We start from the raw sequence: 26261 nt of genomic DNA, 5'->3' as shown, positions 1-26261 counted from the left end.
TGCTATTTAACTACTTTGAATAACTTTGTGTCATCAGCAAATTTAATTACCTCACTAGTTACTCCCATCTCTAGGTAATTTATAAATATGTTAAAAAGCAGCGGTCCCAACATAGATCCCTGGGGAACCCCACTAACTACCCTTCTCCATTGAGAATACTGACCATTTAACCCTACCCTCTGTTTTCTATCTTTTAACCAGTTTTTAATCCACAATAGAACACTACGTCCTATCCCATGACTCTCCAATTTCCTTTGGAGTCTTTCATGAGATACTTTGTTAAACGCCTTCTGAAAATCCAGATACACAATATCAACTGGCTCACCTTTATCCACATGTTTGTTCACCCCTTCAAAGAAATGTAGTAGATTGGTGAGGCAAGATTTCCCTTCACTAAATCCATGTTGGCTTTGTCTCATTAATCCATGCTTTTGATTATGTTCTGTAATTTTGTTCTTTATAATAGTCTGTACCATTTTGCCCGGCTCCGACGTCAGACTCATCGGTCTATAATTTTCTGGATCTCCTCTGGAACCTTTTTGAAAAATTGGTTTTCTGAATCTAGAAGCTTTTGGAAGTGGCACCACACGTTCACACCTTTCTGCCCACAAATGCCATGCCGAGACTAAGACAGTCTGTGTTTTTTCACCTTGCAGAGCTGACAAACTTCAGTTGTATTTTCACAGTGTCCCCTGTTTCACTGTTTTTTTGACCATCTTGCCATTTTCATTTTTCCTACCTTGTCTGTATGTGCTGCTTGGGATTTTCTCCTTTTTTTCCCTGTTTTTTCTTTTTCAGCACTTTTAAGTTTCTTGGTTTTCTGCAACCTGTTTGGCCCCCGTTAGACTTGGGCATCCTAGCCAGAGTTTTTTTCCCCCCTTAATGTTTCAAGATTAAGATGTTTGACTTTGCTTCAGCTATTTTCCTTGACTTGTCCCAGAAAACTCCCAGTGGTTTTTAAGCGCTCAAAGTGCGGCAAGACCATGTAACTTACTAACTCTCATAATTAGTGTTTGTCATTCTTAAACATAACATAAGCATTGCCATACTGGGATAAACCGAAGGTCCATGAAGCCCAGTATCCTGTTTCCAACAGTGGCCAATCCAGGTCACCAACCAAAGAGAAGGCAAAAGTGGAAGCTAGGTCAAATATCTACTTGACTGTTCTTAAAAGATCACCTCATTGCCACACCAAAGCTACCCCCAGACTACCCTTGGGAACTACAGGACTGGTGAATGCCAGGTCAGCTGTAAAGAAATCCACAGTGATCCATGTCATACATGAACAGCATCTTGATATCCTAGGAATAAGTGAAACCTGGCTAGATGAAAGTGGGAGTTTACCACTGGCTGAACTGTACCCAACAGGTTTCAACATCCAGCATCAACCAAGACCAGGAAGACAGGGTGGAGAGATAGCAGTCTTGATTTGGGATACAATCAAACTGTACAGAATCTCCACCCCCCCCCCCCCCCCCCCCGCTAAATGAATCAGAATCTCTTTTAATCCAGCTTGAATCTGGCTGCTCATGGTATATTGAGCACCTCGTAACAACACGTTCCTTAGCATCCTGGGCTGGTCCGGAGGGATTAAAGGAAAGCAAATTAGCAGGTAAAGTCTAATTTCTCCTTATCTGTGCAAGATCTCCTAGACCTGATTACTCAAGTGACCCTGAATTACCCTAAGCTGGTGATCATGGGAGGTTTCAATCTACATATCGAAACTCCAGATACCACCACAGTTGTCTTTCTGGACACGATGACAGCACTGGGATTCCCACAGGTGATCAATTCTCCAACCGTGGGTCACATATTACACCTGGTATTCTACAAAGGGTTTGACATCCCAGAATACTGGGATAACAGTATTGAAATAACACCCCTATCATGGTCAGACCATGTTCTAATTAAATTTTCCCTAAGTGACCACCTGAAACAAATGGCACCTCCGAGAGTTTGGAAGGAGATCAGAGACAAAAACAAAATCTGATGAGAATTTCCTAGAGGCCTTGGACTATCCACATATGGATGAAAATATAACTACAGTGTCAGAACAGGTTGAAATTTGGAATACACATTTAGCCAAGACCTTAGAGAAAACTGCACCACTGAAAAAGATCTTATTCCCCACTAACAAACCCTCACCTTGGTTTTCTCCAGAACTTTGGCTCCTTAAATGCAAAGGACGGAAACTGGAAAGGATATGGTGTAAATCTCGCCTGGCTGGCTAAACTGTAGGAACACACCAACACTGTATCACCAAGCCTTAACAGCAACCAAAAAGCAGTATTTCTCTCAATGCATTGCACAGGCTGCCAATTCAACCAGACAGTTGTTTAGTATAGTAAACAGCCTACTGCAACTCCCACAACAGAACCAACCTGCCTAGTCTAAACTGAACTGCAATGATTTTGCTGCATACTTTGCCAACAAAATTAAAAGTCTCCGCCAGGATTTACAGGCAGTCCCACCCAGTCTCCAGTCAGTTAACCAGGAGTGCACAAACTCACCCCCTCCTGACAGAGACATATGGGACACTTTTAATCCAATGACAGAGGACAGCCTTAACAAAATCCTAAGAGATCTTCAACTAACTACCTGCTCCCTCGACCACTGCCCATCAAAGATAGTGCAGCAGGCAAGTATGGGCCTTATAGAAGGCGGTACAAAAATTGTGAACTCCTCTCTTTCTAATGGGCAACTACCAACTGCATTAAAAAGGGCATTCAAAAATGGCGCCTATTTAATCAGCCGCGTCTTGAGTTCCTCCCGGACTTTAGTGTCTATTTCACATTATTTACTAGCCTTGGCCAGTTTTCCTGCCTGGATTTGCCCACTGTTGTGTCGGGGGTGCCTTACCTTCCTCGACCTGAGCAAGGATTGAGGTTTGCCAGGCTGCGCTTGGTCGGTGGGACAGGTCAGGCGGATCGATGGTGACAGTTGCTCTGCGTGCCATGGTCTGTCGTGCCTAGACGGTTACTCCTGGTGGCGCATTTGGATCTTCTGGCTGTTTCCCGCATCAATGGGTCTGGCCAGCTGAGTAAGCAAAGAGGAGGGGCTATTCAGGTCTGCTGGGTGGTTGCTGCCTACCAGCGGTTTTGCCATAGCCTGCCTGGAGCCCTAGTCTGCCCACTGTTGAACAGGTATAAGCCACAATGAGACAGAGCTGCTACAAATAAATCACGTGGCTTTCATTTTGCATAGACACTTTCATGTTTCAGAGTGATTGTGGTTTCCGCATGCCTTTACTAGGATGTGTAAGCACATTACCTTAAGCAGTAAATGAAACGTCAGAGTTGCTCAGTTGCCTTTCTTGTTGCTCCACCTGCCAGAGCGTTAAACTTGCTTAGTAGGCTCCTCCTCTGCTCCAGCTGCTACTTGTTCTAACTTGAGTGGACACACGCCATTCATCTGAGTCTTGTAGGTTAGAGTCACCTACATTATTGGCACTACAACTCATTTATGCACAACTGAGCGTAGTCCAAGACTTCATCCACTATGTTTTCCTCATCCCTCCTCCTTATTGTCTACTCTTCTATCCTTATCCATACCAGGCTCACTGCAACAAAACCAGAGTTTAACTTCATTCCTCTTGTCGCAAATAGCAGAAGACTATGGACTCACCGCCCAACTCGCAATGCCTTTCACCTGGCGCAAGCATGTATTCATACCCTGGCTGATCCCTTACCTGCAAGATCAGGTCACCTTATCAATATGGTCACCTTATCAATATCTTGTGTGACACTATGCAGGCTGCTCAGTACCTTCAATTTCACGTAGGTTACATAAATGCAAGGTCCGTAGTGAACAAGCCTGAACTCATATCGGATTGGATCTTATCTGAGGACCTTGATCTCCTCTTCATTTCAGAAACATGGATCCAGGTGCCTAAGGACCTGGTTGTCTTGGACCTTTGCCCTCTGGGTTACAAGTTGGTACACTGGGATAGATCAGGAAAGAGAGGTGGAGGTATAGCGTTAATCTACCGTTCCCACCTCTCAGTTGAAACTTGTGCAGATCACTTATCCCCTTTCCTTGAGATGGCTGCAATCAAAATCCACCATTCTACTCTTTGCGACCATTTAGCTTGCATGCTGTTTTACAGACCGCCTAATAACTGGAAACATTGCCAGATTGAGCTTATGGACTTCATCTCCAGTACATGTATTGCTCATTCAAATATCATTATTCTGGGTGATCTTAATCTCCATCTGGATGATCTGCAATCATTGGATGCAACCCATTTCCTAGACTTTCTCCATCTTTGGGATCTTAATTGCCCCAGCATTTGTCCATTGCACTCAAAAGGTCACTCGCTAGATCTTCTCTCCTATAAATTCCTTGCCAATGTGAACTTTCAGCTAGATGGCATCAGGTGGATTGCAACACCTTGGTCCGATCATCTCAAACTACAATTCACCGTGCATTGGCTAAAATCGGGCATCTCTCAGCCTAGCGAACCCACTGCTTATTTCTCTAGAAGTATAGTCAATCCTCAGTTATTTTGGCAGTCAATATACAGTGATAACTGGACAGCGCAGCCAGCCTTAATTCTCTATCTAACCGCTTGGGAGGATAGATGCAGATGTGTTCTAGATGATATAGCGCCCTTGCAACGTAAAACCTCTTACAACCGCAAGTCTACGCCTTAGTTTACTAAGGAGTTAAAAACACTTAAGACACAAACCAGAAAACTTGAAAGAGCATGGCGTAAATCGAGATCCGATTGTTTGCTCAATTTGTGGAAATCAAGTCGTAGGAGATACAAATACGCTATCAAACAGGGAAAGCGAACATACTTTTCTAAGGAAATTGCGTCAGCTGGCATGGATGCTAAAAAACTTCAACGCCTCTTGAGTTCTTTCCTTGACACAAGCAGAACTGTGTCCTCGCAAACGGACTGTCCCTGTGCTGGTAAGCTTGCTACATATTTCAATGAGAAAATCCAACTGTTACGTAAGCCACTATTCAGCAGTACTGCAGTCATTGAGGACTTTCTCCTATCACTGGATTCACCTCTTGACCAATGCCCAGCAGACCGTAGTTGGTCCACCTTCAGCAGTTTATCAGTCAATAATGTAGCGAGAGCTCTAAACAAGTTCTCCAAGAAACATTGTGGTCTTGATATCTGCCCTCGTCACCTGTTCGCATCCACACCAGAGTGCTTCGTCGTCGAACTTACCTCCTATTTAAACTTCATGCTACAACAGGGACTTTTTCCTCATGAGCATGGAAACATTCTTCTCACACCTATACCCAAGAATCCTAAAATAAGAGTTGATGTCCTTTCAAATTATCGACCAGTAGCATCTATACCATTGCTTATTAAAACTATGGAAAGTTTGGTCAATACTCAGCTAACAGACTACATGAAGAATTTCGATATTCTGCATTGTTCTCAATCGGGGTTCTGTCCGCAGTACAGTACCGAAACAGTTCTGTTACCCTTCTGTCTCATTTTAAAAGAGAAATGTCCACTGGTAACAGAATCTTATTACTTCAATTTGACATGTCCAGTGCGTTCAACATGGTGGATCATGAGCTTTTACTGTACCTGCTGGACACATTCGGATTAAGTGGGAACGTGCTAAACTGGATTAAGGGTTTCCTGTCCTCCCGTACCTACCAAGTCAAAGCTAATTCCGTCATTTCTGCGCCTTGGAAAGCCAATTGTGGGGTATCTCAAGGCTCGCCCCTCTCTCCGACCCTTTTCAACATTATGTTGATTCCATTAGCAAATGCATTATCAAAGCTTGGCCTTAATCCATTCATTTATGTGGATGACATGACCAGCTATATCCCATTCAAGTCCACATTAACCGAAATCACCGATTATTAAAATAGATGCAAGTTTTTCCATCATGGAATCCTGGGCAAAGACGTTTCTGTTTAAACTTAACCAAGACAAAACACAATGTCTAATCCTTTCGACCCAGTACAATAAAGTAGCCCAAACTACACTCAGCATTAAGGATTACAAACTTTCGGTATCACCTAGCCTGAGAATCCTTGGAGTCGTGCTGGATAGCCATTTACACCTGGATAATCAAGTGCAAACCATCACAAAAAGAATGTTCCACGCCATGTGGAGGCTGCAGCGTATAAGGCATTTCATAACTAGAGTGTTTTTCCGTACCCTTGTTCATTGGCTAGTCCTATCCCATATAGACTACTGCAGTGGGATCTATGCTGGATGCCGGGATTACATACTGAAAAGGCTTCAGACAGTCCAAAGCATGGCTGCAAGACTCATACTGGGGAAATCGCGCTTTGAACCTGCTCAACCTCTTCAGTTTCAACTACACTGGCTCCCCGTAGCAGACCGTATCACATTCAAAATCTACTCACTTACACACAAATCATATATGGTGAAGCTCCAGAATACATGCTCAATCTCATTGATCTACCATGTAGAAATGCCTTAATAACTGCAAGGACCTACCTCATTCTCCATTTTCCAACCTCTCTTTGCATCGTCCTTCCCTTACCTCAGTCCGAAATATTGGAATGTCCTACCAAAACAACTTAAGGACCAACTGTTCTTGAAGTCCTTAAAGACGTTCTTATTCGACAAGGCTTACTCCACTGGCAACTCCAATGTTTAACCTCTCCCTCTTGCCGTCACTTCACCTCTGTCATTTACCCTGTGTTATCCCCTGTTCCTTCCCCTCCTGTCACTTTCTGATTCTGAGCCATCATTGTCTTGTATTGTATCCACTTGATTTATTGTAAGCCACATTCTCCGAGGACAAGCAGGCTGCTTGTTCTCACTGATGGGGTGACGTCCACGGCAGCCCCTCCAATCGGAAACTTCACTAGCAAAGTCCTTTGCTAGCCCTCGCGCGCCCGCGCGCACCGCGCATGCGCGGCTGTCTTCCCGCCCGAAACCGGCTCGAGCCGGCCAGTCTTCTTTTGTCCGCACTCGGTACGGTCGTGTTTTCGCCGTGTCGAGCCCCGGAAAGTCGACCTCGCGCGTCCAATTTGTTTTGAACGTGTTTTTTTTCCTTCGGGAAAGCTTTGTCCTAGTCGGGAAGTGCTCCGGAAACCCCCCGCCGGGTTTCGTGTAAATCCTCCCCGTACTTCCAGCTTTTTTGCCCCGGTAAGTTTTCTTTCGTCGTCGGGGTAGGCCTCTTTTCGGCCTCGGTCGAGATTTTTTCTCCCTCTAAATTTGGTGCTTCAAATTTCGCCATTTCGGCTTTTGATTTCGCCGGCGTGATTTTTCCGCCCATGACATCGAAGCCTTCCAGCGGCTTCAAGAAGTGCACCCAGTGCGCCCGGGTTATCTCGCTCACTGATCGACACTCGTCGTGTCTTCAGTGTCTGGGGGCCGAGCACCGCCCTCAGAACTGCAGTCTGTGTTCCCTGCTTCAAAGGCGGACTCAGGTAGCGAGACTAGCCCAGTGGAACGTGTTGTTCTCGGGCTCTTCGTCGGCATCGGCACCGGGATCTTCGAGTGCATCGACGTCGTCAGCGTCCAGACCATCTTCCTCGGCCGCCCCTGCATCGAGTGCATCGAGGCATCGGGCCTCTGCATCGGCGCCGAGACATCGGATAGCTGCATCGACGTCGGTGGTACCAGGACCTCGTCTGCTGATGTCGTCGGACGGTGGTGCATCGGGTGGAGTGCAGGTGAGGGCTGTCCATTCCCCTGCTGGTGGCGGTGAGCCCTCGGGTGGGTCTCCTCCTACCCTGAGGGCTCCCGCGGTACAGCCCCCCCGAGATCGACCTTCTTCAGTCTCGGCCCCGAGGAAGCGACGGATGGATTCGACGTCCTCCTCGTCGGTGCCGGGGAGCTCTGGTGACATGCTTCGGAAGAAATCGAAGAAGCATCGACACCGGTCTCCTCCCCGTGTCGGCACCGAGAGCTCTGGGTCGCCGAGGGATTCGGCACCCAGCAGGCATCGGCACCGAGAGGACCGCTCACCCTCTGTTCAGGAGGTGTCGATGCGCTCCGCTCTGGACAGCCCGGAACAGCCTCCACGCCCGGAACAGGTACTGACGTCGACGCCTGCATCGACCTCTCAGCCTTTCTCTGCAGCCGCTCTAAACGAGAGCCTCCGGGCCGTTCTCCCAGAGATTCTGGGAGAGCTGTTGCGCCCTACCCCTCCGGTACCGGCGGTGCTTGCGCCACCGGTACCGTCGAGCGTGGCGCCGGCTGGCCCATCGCCCAGGTTGAGGTCCCCGACGTCGGTACCGCGTGCGGTGCCGACCGCGGCCACCTCCCAGGAAGGCTCCCCGACTACGTCGGCGGAGGGAGCTTCGCCGATGCGGGCGAGGGAGTCTACCTCTCGACGCCCCCATCGTGGACGGGGTTCCACGGAGTCGAGCAGGGCGAGGTTGCAGACACAGGTCCGTGAACTTGTGTCTGACACCGAGGGTGAGGCCTCGTGGGAGGAAGAGGAAGATCCCAGATATTTCTCTGACGAGGAGTCTGAGGGTCTTCCGTCTGATCCCACTCCCTCTCCTGAGAGACAGCTTTCTCCTCCCGAGAGTCTGTCTTTTGCCTCCTTTGTCCGGGAGATGTCTACGGCCATCCCCTTCCCGGTGGTTGTGGAGGACGAGCCCAGGGCTGAAATGTTTGAGCTCCTGGACTATCCTTCTCCACCTAAGGAAGCGTCCACTGTTCCCTTGCACCATGTCCTGAAGAAGACATTGCTTGCGAACTGGACCAAGCCATTAACTAATCCCCACATTCCCAAGAAGATCGAGTCCCAGTACCGGATCCATGGGGACCCAGAGCTGATGCGCACTCAGTTGCCTCATGACTCTGGAGTTGTGGATTTGGCCCTAAAGAAGGCTAAGAGTTCTAGGGAACATGCTTCGGCGCCCCCGGGCAAGGACGCTAGAACCTTAGACTCCTTTGGGAGGAAGGCCTACCATTCCTCTATGCTCGTGTCCAAGATCCAGTCTTACCAGCTCTACACGAGCATACACATGCGGAATAATGTGCGGCAGTTGGCGGGCTTGGTTGATGCTCTTCCCCCTGAGCAAGCCAAGCCTTTTCAGGAGGTGGTCAGGCAGCTGAAGGCGTGCAGAAAATTCCTGGCCAGAGGAGTTTATGACACTTTTGATGTTGCGTCCAGGGCCGCTGCTCAAGGTGTGGTGATGCGCAGGCTCTCATGGCTGCGTGCCGCCGACCTGGAGAATAGAATCCAGCAGCGGATTGCGGACTCGCCTTGCCGTGCGGATAACATTTTTGGCGAAAAAGTCGAGCAGGTGGTAGAGTCTCTCCACCAGCGGGACACCGCATTCGACAAGTTCGCCCGCCGGCAGCCTTCAGCTTCTACCTCTACAGGTAGACGATTTTTCGGGGGAAGGAAGACTGTTCCCTATACTTCTGGCAAGCGTAGGTACAATCCTCCTTCCCGACAGCCTGCGGCCCAGGCTAAGCCCCAGCGCGCTCGCTCTCGTCAGCAGCGTGCGACTCAGCAAGGCCCCGCGGCTCCCCAGCAAAAGCAAGGGGCGAGCTTTTGACTGGCTCCAGCAGAGCATAGCCGACATCCAAGTGTCAGTGCCGGGCGACCTGCCTGTCGGAGGGAGGTTGAAAGCTTTTCACCAAAGGTGGCCTCTCATAACCTCCGATCAGTGGGTTCTCCAAATAGTCCGGCAAGGATACACTCTCAATTTGGCTTCAAAACCTCCAAATTGTCCACCGGGAGCTCAGTCCTACGGCTTCCAGCACAAGCAGGTACTTGCAGAGGAACTCTCCGCCCTTCTCAGCGCCAATGCGGTCGAGCCCGTGCCACCCGGGCAAGAAGGGCTGGGGTTCTATTCCAGGTACTTCCTTGTGGAAAAGAAAACAGGGGGGATGCGTCCCATCCTAGACCTAAGGGCCCTGAACAAATATCTCGTAAAAGAAAAGTTCAGGATGCTTTCCCTGGGCACCCTTCTCCCCATGATTCAGCAAAACGATTGGCTATGCTCTCTGGACTTGAAGGATGCCTACACACACATCCCGATACTGCCAGCTCACAGACAGTATCTGCGATTTCAGCTGGGCACACGCCACTTCCAGTACTGTGTGCTACCCTTTGGGCTCGCCTCTGCGCCCAGGGTGTTCACAAAGTGCCTAGCTGTGGTAGCAGCGGCGCTTCGCAGGCTGGGGGTGCACGTGTTCCCATATCTCGACGATTGGCTGGTGAAGAACACATCCGAGGCAGGAGCCCTGCAGTCCATGCAGATGACTATTCGCCTCCTGGAGCTACTGGGGTTTGTGATAAATTACCCAAAGTCCCATCTTCTCCCAGTGCAGAAACTCGAATTCATCGGAGCCCTGCTGGATTCTCGGACGGCTCGCGCCTATCTCCCAGAGGCGAGGGCCAACAACTTGTTGTCCCTCGTCTCGCGGGTGCGAGCGTCCCAGCAGATCACAGCTCGGCAGATGTTGAGATTGCTGGGCCACATGGCCTCCACAGTTCATGTGACTCCCATGGCCCGCCTTCACATGAGATCTGCTCAATGGACCCTAGCCTCCCAGTGGTATCAGGCCGCCGGGGGTCTAGAGGACGTGATCCACCTGTCCACGAGTTTTCTCGAATCCCTGTATTGGTGGACGATTTGCTCCAATTTGACTCTGGGACGTCCCTTCCAAATTTCTCAGCCTCAAAAAGTGCTGACCACGGATGCGTCTCTCCTGGGATGGGGAGCTCATGTCGATGGGCTTCACACCCAAGGAAGGTGGTCCCTCCAAGAAAGCGATCTACAGATCAATCTTCTGGAGTTGCGAGCGATCTGGAACGCTCTGAAGGCTTTCAGAGATCGGCTGTCCCACCAAATTATCCAAATTCAGACAGACAATCAGGTTGCCATGTACTATGTCAACAAGCAGGGGGGCACCGGATCTCGCCCCCTGTGTCAGGAAGCCGTCAGCATGTGGCTCTGGGCTCGCCGTCAAGGCATGGTGCTCCAAGCCACATATCTGGCAGGCGTAAACAACAGTCTGGCCGACAGGTTGAGCAGGATTATGCAACCTCACGAGTGGTCGCTCAATTCCCGTGTGGTGCGACAGATCTTCCAGGCGTGGGGCACCCCCCTGGTGGATCTCTTCGCATCTCAAGTGAACCACAAGGTCCCTCAGTTCTGTTCCAGGCTTCAGGCCCACGGCAGACTGGCGTCGGATGCCTTCCTCCTGGATTGGGGGGAAGGTCTGCTGTATGCTTATCCTCCCATTCCTCTGGTGGGGAAGACTTTGTTGAAACTCAAGCAAGACCGAGGCACCATGATTCTGATTGCTCCCTTTTGGCCGCGTCAGATCTGGTTCCCTCTTCTTCTGGAGTTATCCTCCGAAGAACCGTGGAGATTGGAGTGTTTTCCGACCCTCATCTCGCAGGACGAAGGGGCTCTTCTGCATCCCAACCTCCAGTCCCTGGCTCTCACGGCCTGGATGTTGAGGGCGTAGACTTTGCCTCTTTGGGTCTGCCAGAGGGTGTCTCCCGCATCTTGCTTGCTTCCAGGAAAGACTCCACTAAGAGAAGTTACTTCTTTCATTGGAGGAGGTTTGCCGTCTGGTGTGACAGCAAGGCCCTAGATCCTCGCTCTTGTCCTACACAGACCCTGCTTGAATACCTTCTCCACTTGTCTGAGTCTGGTCTGAAGACCAACTCCGTAAGGGTTCACCTTAGTGCAATCAGTGCATACCATTACCAAGTGGAAGGTAAGCCGATCTCAGGACAGCCTTTAGTTGTTCGCTTCATGAGAGGTTTGCTTTTGTCAAAGCCCCCTGTCAAGCCTCCTACAGTGTCATGGGATCTCAATGTCGTTCTCACCCAGCTGATGAAACCTCCTTTCGAGCCACTGAATTCCTGCCATCCGAAGTATTTGACCTGGAAGGTCATTTTCTTGGTGGCAGTTACCTCGGCTCGTAGAGTCAGTGAGCTTCAGGCCCTGGTAGCCCAGGCCCCTTACACCAAATTTCATCACAACAGAGTAGTCCTCCGCACTCACCCTAAGTTTCTGCCAAAGGTTGTGTCGGAGTTCCATCTAAACCAGTCAATTGTCTTGCCAACATTCTTTCCCCGTCCTCATTCCTGCCCTGCTGAACGTCAGCTGCACACATTGGACTGCAAGAGAGCATTGGCCTTCTATCTGGAGCGGACACAGCCCCACAGACAGTCCGCCCAATTGTTTGTTTCTTTTGATCCCAACAAGAGGGGAGTGGCTGTAGGGAAACGCACCATATCCAATTGGCTAGCAGATTGCATTTCCTTCACTTACGCCCAGGCTGGGCTGGCTCTTGAGGGTCATGTCACGGCTCATAATGTTAGAGCCATGGCTGCGTCGGTAGCCCACTTGAAGTCAGCCACCATGGAGGAAATTTGCAAAGCTGCGACGTGGTCATCCGTCCACACATTCACATCTCATTACTGCCTGCAGCAGGATACCCGACGTGACAGTCGGTTCGGGCAGTCAGTTCTTCAGAACCTGTTTGGGCTTTAGGATCCAACTCCACCCCCCGAGGGCCCTGTTTGTTCTGTTCCAGGCTACACTCTCAGTAGTTGGTAAATTTTTTAGGTCAATCTCAGTTATGTCCTCGCCGTTGCGAGGCCCAATTGACCAATGTTGTTGTTTTGAGTGAGCCTGGGGGCTAGGGATACCCCATCAGTGAGAACAAGCAGCCTGCTTGTCCTCGGAGAAAGCGAATGCTACATACCTGTAGAAGGTATTCTCCGAGGACAGCAGGCTGATTGTTCTCACAAACCCGCCCGCCTCCCCTTTGGAGTTGTGTCTTCCCTTGAAGTGTATTGTCTTGCTACATACTGGACTGGCCGGCTCGAGCCGGTTTCGGGCGGGAAGACGGCCGCGCATGCGCGGTGCGCGCGGGCGCGCGAGGGCTAGCAAAGGACTTTGCTAGTGAAGTTTCCGATTGGAGGGGCTGCCGTGGACGTCACCCCATCAGTGAGAACAATCAGCCTGCTGTCCTCGGAGAATACCTTCTACAGGTATGTAGCATTCGCTTTGCGCCTGCTCATGTGGGTAAATGTGGGGTAGAAATGTACTAAATAATGGGCAACTACCAACTGCATTAAAAAGGGCAGTAGTTTACCCTTTGCTAAAGAAAAACAACCTTGATCATGACAAACTTGAAAGTTACAGGCCAGTATCCAACATCCCATTTCTAGGCAAACTTAGAGAACAAACAATCTGTGTTCAACTCAATGATTTGCTGGAAGAGAGAAACTGGCTAGATCCATGTAATTCTGGATTCAGACCCAGTTATGGAACAGAAACTGTCCTCATATCCCTACAAGATGATTTTCACAGAAACCGAAATAGGGGATTTGCCTCTGTGTTCGGGTTCTAAATTTCTCAGCAGCTTTTGACACTGTGTATCATGATATCATGCTAGCACAGCTAACAGAAACGGATATCAATGGAACAGTACTTGCTTGGTTTAGATTCTATCTATCAGACAGGCAGCAATCCATAGTGTTTTGCAGCAACTCATCGCCACCATTGGCACTGACCTGTAGGGTACCATAAGGATCGATACTGTCACCTATTCTGTTCAATATCTACCTCAAACCACTAGCTGAGCTGAGGATACGCAGTTCTGCATCTACGCGGATGATGTGCAGCTACTCATACCCATACCCATTGAACCTGATTTACCTACAGCCCTGAATAAACTGATTACCTGTCTAACAGCAATTCAAGAATGAGCTAAACACAACAAACTTTGCCTAAGCCAAAGTAAAACCAAGCTTCTCTGGGTCCCTAACACAAGTGGATACATACCTAACATCAATAGAAATCAAATAAAATAAAACATGGAAAAGAAAATAAGATGATACCTTTTTTATTGGACATAACTTAATACATTTCTTGATTAGCTTTCGAAGGTTGCCCTTCTTTGTCAGATTGGAAATAAGCAAATGTGGTCTATCCCCAGCACAGCTCAGGTCTGCCTGCACCTGCAGCTTGTGCTCTACACTAGCATCCTCCTCCCACCGACTGGGTCACAACCACCACTGGGCAAGTCTCCCGCTCTCAAATTATTCTCAGTGATTTCTAGGTTACTGGAGGCCACATTCCCAGTGGTCTCACAGTTCCCAGAAAGCACTCATAGACCCAACACACAAACCACCAGGATTCTTTATCAGTCCAGACAGGCAGAGTCAACAAATTGAACAGTGAACCAAAAAAAGTGCAATTGGCAGGACAATAACAGGAACTGAAATATGGATAAATTAAAACCCTAACTAAACATTTGTATAGTAACTAATTAGTATCTGGGAAGATCAGGACATATAACTGTTCACCAAGCCTCAGCAAAGAGATCTTTTCTTCCTGGCTAAGACTGAAGACAAAACCTACTTCTGGGTAACTTCAAACTCCAGGCCAATCAGAGCCCAGAACAAGTTTGAAAAAAAAAAATGCTGACCACATCACTGCAGGTGTTTTCTCTGTAACAGCTTTAAGCATAAACATGCATGCTGGCCAAACTAGAGAAATACACTTAAAGACTTAAGGCAATTATACATGCTTAAATCGACTGTTTTGTCACACCCATATATGGAAATGCATCCTGCTGTCCTCAGAGAACATCTGCTACAGGTGAGTAACTTCGCTTTCACTAATCGGCAGAGATTAGCCAGATTGTTTTTATCATAGAAATTAATTTATTGAAAGTGGCAGAGCAGGTCTGATGGCTTAGTGGCATACAATGCATTGCTGGTAAGAGGACCCTGGTTCCATTCCCCGGTCAGTTCTCCTGTTTCCTTGGGATTCTGGAAAGGTCATGTTTATAGCCCTTGTGGGAAGTGGGTTCCAGCCATTGTGCAGTATTAACAAGTAGATTTAGGGCTTTATGATTGCAGCCTTCTGGAGGGAACTCCAGTTCATGACTCCAGGCCAAGGAGTGCTGCTTCAGTGACTGAGCTGATTGAGTTGGGAGGGATATAAATTTGTCAGGGAGTATTCTTCTGTAGTCTCAGATTAAATTTTATAGAGATGTAGCCCAAAAGGGACCGATTCTGACATGTGGAATCCTAAGGAGCAAGTAGAAATTGTCTAAAACTGAAGTGCTAAATTAGGATTAAATTCAGTTAATTTGTTTTTGTTTGTAGGTGTTTGAAAGAGGGCTGCAGGCCACACCCCTGAGCCTTGATCTCTGGATACACTACATTACCTTCTTGCAGGATACCCTGGATATGAACGCTCCTGAGTCCATCCAGAAGATCCGCAGGTTTGTTGCTTATAGCGAGAGTGCATATTAACAGGTACATTTGGCAATTTGAAAACGGATCCTACTCTGATAGTCTCTGCCATGAGTTAGGATTGAGGACTAGCAAGTTGTGAGTAAGGAGTGGAGGAGTAGCCTAGTGGTTAGTGCAGTGGACTTTGATCCTGGGGAACTGAGTTCGATTCCCACTGCAGCTCCTTGTGACTCTGGGCAAGTCACTTAACCCTCCATTGCCCTTGGTACAAAATAAGTACTTGAATATATGTAAACCGCTTTGAATGTAGTTGGAAAAACCTCAGAAAGGCGGTATATCGTCCAATTTCCCCCTAAATAAGTAATTGCCTTGAATGCAGGACTTGTTCTTTCAGACAGTCCAGTGGCCTAGCAGTGTCTGTAGTTCCAAATGAGAAGACTTCAGCTCCATTTCTGGCTCATACTCTTCCCCCCTCAGGTTGTTAGAGAGGTTAGACCTTTGTTCTTTTCATGATTCACTCCTACTTCTTGGGCTGGGAGTGGTACAGAGTACAGGAGATAGTTCATTTCTAGCTTGGGCTCCTTGAACTGGGAACATTGCAGAAGTTAAGAGACTTGTGTTGGCATTTCCAATTCTGGCTCTGGTTCCCATCCACTAGGTTTTTTTCTTTAGATGTAGTCCACTAATTAAACACCAGGGCATGGGGGGGGTCTCTTGTTTGGGCCTCAGCACTTACCATCCTCTGTCACTTGTGGGTTCTTTGTGTACAAATAAGATGAACATTACGGGGCTTCTCATGTGTTTCAATTCTGACAGTGTCTTTGAGTCCTCTGTGGCTGCAGCAGGCATGGACTTTCGCTCAGATAAGTTGTGGCAGATGTATGTGGCCTGGGAGAAGGAGCAGGGAGACCTGAGAGCTGTGACCACCATCTATGACAGAGTCCTCTCTGTGCCCACCCAGCTATACAGTCACCAGTTCGAAATGTAAGTTTTTGTTGTTGTTGTTGTTGTTTACGTGCATAAGTGTTCTCCGAGGACAAGCAGGCTGCTTGTTCTCACGACTGGGTTGACGTCCACGGCAGCGCCCAGCAACTTCGTGGGCGGTCCCGCACGCAGAGCACGCCCACCGCATATGCGCGGCCGTCTTCCCGCCCGTGCGCGACCGTTCCCGCTCAGTTTTTTTCTATTCCACGCTGGAGAGAGACGTGTTCCCGTCTCTCTCTTAGTCAGCCCCGGAAACCAGATTGCGGCCTAGCCGCGGTTTTTCTCTTTTCGAAGTTCGCGTGTTATTTTTAGCCGCGAGGGCGCGTCGTCACGGCCTTGTGGCCGTGCGGTCATTTCTTCTTTTTCGGGTGTGGTTTTCACCGCCACCATCGACGATTTTGACTTCTCCGACGCGATTTTTCCGTCGATGTCCTCGAAGGTCCCGAGCGGATTCAAAACGTGTGGTCGGTGCGGCCGGCAGATCTCGCAGACCGATACTCACGCTTGGTGTCTCCAGTGCCTCGGCCCGGAGCATAATTCTAAGACGTGCAACTTGTGTCTCGGCTTAAGGAAGCGGACACAGGTGGCGAGGCAAGTTCTGCGGGACCGTCTTTTTGGAACTTGCGCCAGCCCTTCGACGTCGACCTCAACGGCATCTGTGTCGACGGCCGGGTCTTCGGTACCGGTACCGATGTCGACGAAGTCGGCGCCGACTCTGGCACCGACCCCAGGAGTACAGGTACCTTTGGCCCGCTGGCCTGCCGGTGACGGCGGGGGTGAGTGGCCGCACGGGCAGTCTGCCCCGGCCACTCCCTCTGCTCAGGGCCATCGGGACCGAACCCTGTCGGATCCGATACCTCGAGGCCGGGGGGGGGGGGGGGCTCCACCTCCTCCTCCTCCTCCTCGTCTCTTCTGCCGAGCGCCGATGACGGGCATCGAAAAAAAGCCAAGAAGCACCGTCATCGGTCACCCACGGCGCACGGGACTGCCAGCTCCGGTACTTCGAGGGACGACTCGACGCCCAGGAAGCGGCAGTGCTGGGAGGAGCGTTCCCTCTTGGTCGAAGAGGTGTCGCTGCGTCAGTCCGCGGGTACCTCGGTACCATCTCCTGGACCCGAGCAGCTTCCGGCACCCACAACGGCCCCTCTGCCTTTCCCGACAGCGGGCCTTGACGAGTGCCTCCGAGCCATCGTTCCCGGGATCCTGGAAGGGCTGATGCGCCAGGCTCTGCTGGCACCGGGGGTGCTTGCTCCCCCGGCGTCGTTGATGGAGGCGCCGGTGGGCTCTGGCCCGATGCTGAGGCCGCCGACCGCCACGCAGGTGGTCGACGTCGATGGAGGGAGCTTCGTCCTCGCCGGCGCGGGAGTCTACCGCTCTACGCCATGATCGAGGACGTGGTTCCTCGCAGTCGAGACGGGCCCGGTTGAGGTCTGAGCTGAGAGAGCTCATGTCCGACACCGAGGAGGAGGCCTCGTGGGGGGAGGAGGAGGACCCCAGATATTTCTCCTCAGAGGAGTCTGTGGGCCTTTCTTCTAACCCCACTCCTTCACCGGACAGGAAGCTCTCGCCTCCTGAGAGCCTCTCCTTTGCCTCTATTGTCAGGGATACGTCCATCTGCATTCCCTTTCCAGTGGTTTCTGTGGATGAGCCGAGGGCGGAGATGCTCGAAGTCCTCGACTATCCATCACCACCTAGAGAGTCTTCCACGGTGCCGTTGCACAATGTCCTTAAGGAGACACTGCTTCGGAACTGGTTGAAGCCACTATCTAATCCCACCATCCCCAAGAAAGCAGAGTCCCAATACAGGATCCACTCAGACTCAGAGTTGATGCGGCCTCAATTGCCTCATGACTCGGCGGTCGTGGACTCTGCTCTCAAGAGGGCACGGAGTTCGAGAGATACCGCCTCGGCGCCCCCTGGGCGGGAGTCTCGCACTCTGGACTCGTTTGGGAGGAGGGCCTACCAATCTTCCATGCTCGAGACCCGCATCCAATCATACCAGCTGTACACGAGCATCCACATGCGGAACAATGTGAGGCAACTGGCGGACCTGGTCGACAAGCTCCCTCCGGAGCACTCCAGGCCTTTTCAGGAGGTGGTCAGGCAGCTGAAGGCGTGCAGAAAGTTCCTGTCCAGGGGTATCTATGACTCCTCTGATGTGGCATCTCGAGCTGCGGCACAAGGTATAGTGATGCGCAGACTCTCTTGGCTGCGTGCCTCTGACCTGGACAACCGCACCCAGCAGCGGCTGGCGGATGTCCCTTGCCGGGGGGATAACATTTTCGGCGAGAAGGTCGAGCAGTTGGTGGACCAACTACACCAGTGGGAAACCGCTCTCGACAAGTTCTCCCACCGGGCGCCTTCAGCATCCACCTCTGCAGGTGGATGTTTTTCCTGGGCCCGGCAGGCTGCACCCTATGCCTACAGCAAGCGTAGGTAAACCCAGCCGGCCCGAAGGCCTCCTCAGGCACAGGGACAGTCCCAGCGCGCTCGTTCCCGTCAACAGCGTTCGCCTAAGCAGCCCTCTGCGCCTCCACAGCGTACAGGACGACCTGCCAGTCGGGGGGGGGAGGTTGAAAGTTTTTCACCAAAGGTGGCCTCTTATAACCTCCGACCAGTGGGTTCTCCAAATAGTGCGGTGCGGATACACCCTGAATTTGATCTCCACTCCGCCAAATTGCCCACCGGGAGCCCAATCCTTCAGCTCCCATCACAAGCAGGTACTTGCAGAGGAACTCTCCGCCCTTCCCAGCGCCAATGTGGTCGAGCCCGTGCCACCCGGGCAGGAAGGGCAGGGATTCTATTCCAGGTACTTCCTTGTGGAAAAGAAAACAGGGGGGATGCGCCCCATCCTAGACCTGAGAGGCCTGAACAAATGTCTGGTCCGAGAAAAGTTCAGGATGCTTTCCTTGGGCACCCTTCTACCCATGATTCAGAAAGACGATTGGCTATGTTCCCTGGATTTAAAGGACGCTTACACTCACATCCCGATACTGCCAGCTCACAGACAGTATCTCCGATGCCGTCTGGGGACACGGCACTTTCAGTATTGTGTGCCCTTTGGGCTCGCCTCTGCACCACGGGTGTTCACGAAGTGTCTCGTGGTGGTTGCGGCGTATCTATGCAAACTGGGGGTGCACGTGTTCCGTACCTCGACGACTGGCTGTTCAAGAGCACCTCAGAGGCAGGAGCTCTTCGGTCCATGCAGTGCACTATTCACCTTCTGGAGCTGCTGGGGTTTGTGATAAATTACCCGAAGTCCCATCTCAAGCCAGTCCAATCTCTGGAATTCATAGGAGCTCTGTTGAATTCTCAGACTGCTCAAGCCTTTCTTCCCGAAGCGAGGGTGCAGAATCTCCTGTCCCTCGCTTCCCAGACCAGAGTGTCTTAGCAGGTCACACCTCGGCAGATGTTGAGACTCCTGGGCCATATGGCCTCTACGGTTCATGTGACTCCCATGGCTCGCCTTCACGAGATCTGCTCAATGGACCCTAGCTTCCCAGTGGTGCCAAGCCACCGGGAATCTAGAAGATGTCATCTGCCTGTCTGTCAGTTGCCGCAATTCACTGCACTGGTGGACGATTCGGACCAATTTGACCCTGGGACGTCCATTCCAAATTCCGCAGCCCACGAAGGTGCTGACGACGGATGCATCTCGCCTGGGGTGGGGAGCTCATGTCGATGGGCTCCACACCCAGGGAGTGTGGTCTCTCCAGGAACAAGATCTTCAGATCAACCTCCTGGAGCTCCGAGCGGTCTGGAACGCACTGAAGGCCTTCAGGGATTGGCTGTCCTACCAAATCATCCAAATTCGGACAGACAATCAGGTTGCAATGTATTACATCAACAAGCAGGGGGGCACCGGATCTCGCCCCCTGTGTCAGGAAGCCGTCAGGATGTGGCGTTGGGCTTGCCAGTTTGGCATGCTTCTCCAAGCCACATACCTGGCAGGCGTAAACAACAGTCTGGCCGACAGGCTGAGCAGAGTCCTGCAACCGCACGAGTGGTCGCTCCATTCCAGAGTGGTATGCAAGATCTTCCGAGAGTGGGGCACCCCCTCGGTGGACCTTTTTGCCTCTCAGACCAACCACAAGCTGCCTCTGTTCTGTTCCAGACTACAGGCGCACGGCAGACTGGCGTCAGTCAGATGCCTTTCTCCTCCATTCGGGGAACGGCCTCCTGTATGCTTATCCTCCCATACGTTTGGTGAGGAGGACCTTGCTGAAGCTCAAGCAAGACCACGGCACCATGATTCTGACAGCGCCTTTTTGGCTCCATCAGATCTGGTTCCGACTCTCATTTCGCAGAACGACGGAGCGCTTCTGCACCCCAACCTTCAGTCTCTGGCCCTCACGGCCTGGATGTTGAGGGCGTAGATTTTGCTTCGTTGGGTTTGTCTGAGGGTGTCTCCCGTGTCTTGCTTGCCTCTAGAAAGGATTCCACTAAAAAGAGTTACTTTTTCAAGTGGAGGAGGTTTGTCGTTTGGTGTGAGAGCAAGGCGTTAGACCCTCGTTCTTGTCCTGCACAGAACCTGCTTGAGTACCTTCTGCACTTATCAGAGTCTGGTCTCAAGACCAACTCAGTAAGGAATCACCTTAGTGCGATTAGTGCTTACCATTATCGTGTAGAGGGTAAAGCCATCTCTGGAGAGCCTTTAGTCGTTCGATTCACGAGAGGCTTGCTTTTGTCAAGGCTCCCTGTCAAGCCTCCTGCAGTGTCATGGGATCTCAACGTCGTCCTCACCCAGCTGATGAAGCCTCCTTTTGAGCCACTGATTTCTTGCCATCTGAAGTACTTGACCTGGAAGGTCATTTTCTTGGTGGCAGTTACTTCAGCTCGTAGAGTCAGTGATCTTCAAGGCCTGGTAGCTCATGCTCCTTATACCAAATTTCATCATAACAGAGTAGTCCTCCGAACTCACCCTAAGTTCCTGCCAAAGGTGGTGTCGGAGTTCCATCTTAACCAGTCAATTGTCTTGCCAACATTCTTTCCCAGAACGCATACCCGCCCTGCTGAACGTCAGTTGCACACATTGGACTGCAAGCGAGTGTTGGCCTTCTATCTGGAGCGGACACAGCCCCACAGACAGTCCGCCCAGTTGTTTATTTCTTTCGACCCCAATAGGAAGGGGGTCGCTGTCGGGAAAGGCACCATCTCTAATTGGCTAGCAGATTGCATTTCCTTCACTTATGCCCAGGCTGGGCTGACTCTTGAGGGTCATGTCACGGCTCATAGTGTTAGAGCCATGGCAGCGTCAGTGGCCCACTTGAAGTCAGCCACTATTGAAGAGATTTGCAAGGCTGCGATGTGGTCATCTGTCCACACATTCACATCACATTACTGCCTCCAGCAGGATACCCGACACGACATTCGGTTCGGGCAGTCGGTGCTGCAGAATCTGTTTGGGGTTTGAATCCAACTCCACCCTCCAGGACCCGATTTTATTCTGTTCAGGCTGCACTCTCAGTTAGTTGTTCTTCGTAGGTCAATTTCTGTTATGCCCTCGCCGTTGCGAGGTTCAATTGACTGGGGTTCTTGTTTTGAGTGAGCCTGAGAGCTAGGGATACCCCAGTCGTGAGAACAAGCAGCCTGCTTGTCCTCTGAGAAAGCGAATGATACATACCTGTAGCAGGTGTTCTCCGAGAACAGCAGGCTGATTGTTCTCACCTACCCTCCCTCCTCCCCTTTGGAGTTGCATTTTACTCATTCCTTTGCTTGTCATTCAACTGAGCGGGAACGGTCGCGCACGGGCAGGAAGACGGCCGCGCATGTGCGGTGGGCGTGTGGGACCGCCCGCGATGTTTTCTTCCGGTTGCTGGGGGCTGCCGTGGACGTCAACCCAGTCGTGAGAACAATCAGCCTGCTGTCCTCGGAGAACACCTGCTACAGGTATGTATCATTCGCTATACTGAATGTTTGAGATGTGTTTCTCTGCACCACTGCCTCTCTACACCCTCTCCCCTAAAGCTAGCATCCTCACAAGCGATCACTGCCTTTAGCTGTATAGTGGCTACTAAAATGGTCAGTCTTTGTTGTAAAGTGTATGGAGACAAACTTATTATCTTGGTATGTATACTTTGGAAGAAAGGCAGAAAAGCAGAGATATGATTTAGATGTTTAATTACCTGTGTGGCATAAATGCATAGTAGGAGAGTCTCGTTCAATTGAAAGGAAGCTGTGGAATGAGGGGGCATAAGATGAAGGTGAAAAAGGATAGTCTCAGAAGTAATCTGAGGAAATGCTACTTCATGGAAAGGGTGGCAAATATGTGGAATGGCCTCCTGGTGGAGATGGTGGAGACAAAAGCTGTTTCTGAATTCAAGAAAGCTTGGGACAAGTGCATAGGCCCTCTAAGGGAGAGGAAGGGATAGTAGATGACATGGATAGACAGACTGGATAGGCCATATGGTCTTTATCTGCTTGTTTTTTCTGTATTTGTAAAATATACATCCTAAGCATTGGAAACTATTTTCGATATGTAGTAACCATACCTGAACAAAGAATTATAGGTTTGTTCCTTATTCCACCAGACCGAGCCAAATGTTTGGGTTATGCACTCCTATGAGCAGATGGAGACTGAAAACGCTTGACTTCTGAGAACCCTGTAACCATCTTGTGTAGTTCCCAGCTAGTCAGTATTTCTCAGTCTCCGGTAGATGGTGGACCTGGTAAGCCTGTGCAGTCTAGGTTAGTCTGATAGCTTGGGGGGGGGGGGGGGGGGGCCCAAGGACCTTAGGTCTTGTCTTTTTTTTGAGGGGTAACTAAACCAATCTCTCTCCCCCCCCCCCCCAAACAAAAAGGGTATGTATATTTCTCCGAGGACAAGCAGGCCCAATGTATTTTCACATGTGGGTGATGTCATCTGATGGAACCTGGTGTGTATGCTGCCTAGCACGCATAACTTTAAGAAAGTTCTGGCAGCGTCCCACCTTGCATGCGCAGGTGTCTTCCCACCTGATGTTTGAGCACAGGTACCTCCGTCTCTTCTTTTCCTCAGAGTTGGGAGGACGCTTTAGTCTTCAAGTACCTTCCTGTGCAAGTTTAGTGCTTATTTTCAGTTGTCTTCCTCAGTATTTTCTGTTTTACTTCCCTAATTATTTTCTTAGAATTTTTTGGCCCTTAAGTTTTCTTTATTTTTTCGCAGCTCTTTAGGCCCACTTAGGCCTTCCTTCTGACCTTCAAAACTGAGGAATTTAATTTAGCCGCTATTCTTTTCTTGATGTCAAAGATGACCCCAGTGGCTTCAAAAGGTGCGCCCAGTGTAATCGGTGATTTCTGCTACGGACCTGCACAATTTGTTTGGCAGGTTACTTGGGTTTGATGTTAGACTCCCAAAGGCCGGTCCATCGACTGAAAGCATCGACCTCGATAGCTTGCCAAACTACTTCTACCACTGGGAGTGCACCAGCATCGTTGAGGTCGCCACCTCCCTCGACATCGGGTACAGATGGCAGACCCCGGGAACGGTCAGCATTGGACCCAACACCAAAGATGCATACGGGTTTAACGTTATCTTCTTCGGTATTGAGGGATTCCGATGCTGCACATTGAGGGAAAACTAAGATGCATTGACCTCAGTCCTTATCCAAGCACAGTACTGGGATCGAAGCATCGCCAGTCATAAGAAATTAAGATTAGCCGTACCTGGTCAGTGCCCAAGAAGCATCAGCAGTGGGAAGATCGCTTCCCCTCCTTAGTGGAGGTTCCGGTGTGGCAGTCTACGGGCAGTCCAGCTTCTGCTTCCGGTACGACACTGAGTCCTCTCCGGGCTGTCTCTAACCCAGCTCCCCAGCCTTTGCTAATGCCTCCTCTTGAATGGTACTGGGCCAGCTACATCTCAGCCTCAGTTCCTTCCTGAAGCCACACCTCGACTTATGCAGCACCGTCCTTGACATTGGAAAAAGAAGCTTCCCCGGAGTTGGAGGATAGGGACTGTACCTCGGCACCCTCAAGGGTGTGGACATGGTACCACTGAGCTGAGGCAGGCCCAGACGCACTCAGCTCATTCTGAGTAACTAGAGGAGTCTGATCTGGACCATTAATGGATGAGGATCCACAGTACTCGGAGAAGGAGTCTTATGGTATCCCTTCTGACTGACCCCTCCCCACCACAGGAGAGAGACAGTCTCCACCTGAGAGTCTCTTGTTCACTAGTTTGGGGAAGGAGAGATGGCTTTGGCTTAGCAACCTCAATTAACATAGTAACGTTGGCAGATAAAGACCTACACAATCCATCCAGTCTCCACAACAAGGTAAGAAATAGGATGAATATCATGTAATTTTACCGTTACTGAAGAAAAATATGCAGTGGATGAAGCGTGTTGGTATATTGCTAAATTTTAGCGAATTATGAACAGCTCCTGAGGATGCCAACAGCGAAACACAGCACTGTGTAGAGCTACACAGATTGTTGAAAGGATATTTGTGGATACCACTTTTGAATTGATTTGATTATCCAGACGAAGTATTTGGCTGAATAAGAACTACTGTGGAGTAAACTGATACAGTACTATGGGACTAACATTTTTCATTGACCACATGGACTTTTGAATATCTGATACTGGTTAATACCATCATGATAAAGTCAAAGATTATGGAGGTTGAATCAGTTGAAAATCTGAGATAATTATAAGATGTTTGATGTATTAATCGTATTGTGGAGAATAATCAATATATGAATAAGATATACCTGGGGGGGGGGGGGGGGGGGGAAGATCCCATATGAGCTAGTCAGAAATGTTATAGTAAATTACACAATATCAGATAAACTATATATCTATTCCTATTTTGATTTCATTTTGCACAACAAGGTGGCCAGAATTGAATCTGGTGCACTGTGCAGGTTCCACTTCTTCATGATTAAATGCCGGTATACTTAATCTGTCTCTCTCTGTCAGTTCTGGGGCACAGACCATAGAAGTCAGCCAGACACCGGTCCTACTTCCCAACTACTAGAGTTGCTGTCACAGCCCACACCAGCCTTGATCCTGATCTGTTTTTTTACCATTTACAGAACCCAGACCATAGAAATCTGCTTGGCATTGTGTTTACTTCCTAACCTCTGAAGCTTCTGTCAACGCTTTCTCCAGTTAGGAGATTTAAATTTTGCTTTAATTGGATTCCATCCTTTTTTTGTATAGTGTTTATCCCATGAATTCTTGAGTTCCGTCACCGTTTTTACATAGTAAATGATGGCAGATAAATACCTGAATGGTCCATGCAGTCTGCCCAGCAGTCACACTCATTAGCAAGTCATGATTAAACCAACTATGAATGTGATATAAAATACTTGACCATTGTCTCTCTTTGGCATTTCTGGGACATAGACTGTAGAAGTCCACCTGGCCCTGTCCTTAGGTTCCAGCTACTGAAGTTGCCGTTGAAGCCCACTCCAGCCTATCTAAATCCATCTTGTCATTTGCGGGACACAGACTGTAAAAGTTTGCCCTGCACTGTTCTCATGTTCCAAATTACTGGAGTTTCCATCGAAGCTCTCTCTAGCCCATCCTAAACTGGATGGCCATATATGGTATGGTACAAGTTTGCTCAGCACTGGCCTTAGTTCTTCACAGCTGGAGTCACCATCTAAGCACCACTCAACATGCAAACACAGATGCACTCATTTAAGTTTTATTTTTTATACCATTCATTTTCTAATTAGAGAGCTTCTGTGTTCATACCACGCCTTTTTGAATTCTGACACCATTTTCTTTCTCCACCACCTCCCTCAGGAGGGCATTCCAGGCATCAAACTCTCTCTGTGAAAAAGAGTTCCTGACGTTACTCCTAAGTCTACCACCCCGCAACCTCAATTCATGTCATCTAGTTTTACCGTTTTCCCTTCTCTGGAAAATATTTGTTTCTATATTAATACCTTTCAAGTGTTTAAATGTCTGTATCATCTCTCCTGTCCCTCCTCTCATCTAGGGTATACATATGCAGGTCTTCAGTCTCTCTTCATATGTCTTTTGACGCAAGCCCCATATCATTTTTGTCACCTTCCTCTGTACTGCTTCATGTCTTTTTACATCCTTAGCAAGATATGGTCTCCAAAAGTGAAGACGATACTCCAAGTGGGGCCTCACCAACGATGTTCTACAGGGGCATCAGCACCTCCTTTCT

The 26261-nt window shown here is 49.7% G+C and overlaps 1 protein-coding gene across 1 annotated transcript in view; it reads left to right on the top strand.

Annotated features, from left to right (window-relative positions):
• The window catches only part of LOC115480978 (nascent polypeptide-associated complex subunit alpha, muscle-specific form-like), a 278693-nt gene that overhangs the window by 76303 nt on the left and 176129 nt on the right, over positions 1–26261 (top strand). The window contains exons 4-5 of the mRNA XM_030219963.1: positions 15066–15184; positions 15972–16139. Of these exons, the coding sequence (XP_030075823.1) occupies positions 15066–15184; positions 15972–16139 (287 nt within the window). The remainder of the gene's footprint in view (positions 1–15065; positions 15185–15971; positions 16140–26261) is intronic.

Source organism: Microcaecilia unicolor, chromosome 11 (genome assembly GCF_901765095.1).
Source record: "Microcaecilia unicolor chromosome 11, aMicUni1.1, whole genome shotgun sequence".
Classification (NCBI taxonomy): domain Eukaryota; kingdom Metazoa; phylum Chordata; class Amphibia; order Gymnophiona; family Siphonopidae; genus Microcaecilia; species Microcaecilia unicolor.
Note: the sequence above shows the minus strand (reverse complement) of the source record. Positions and strands in the feature narration are given on the sequence as shown.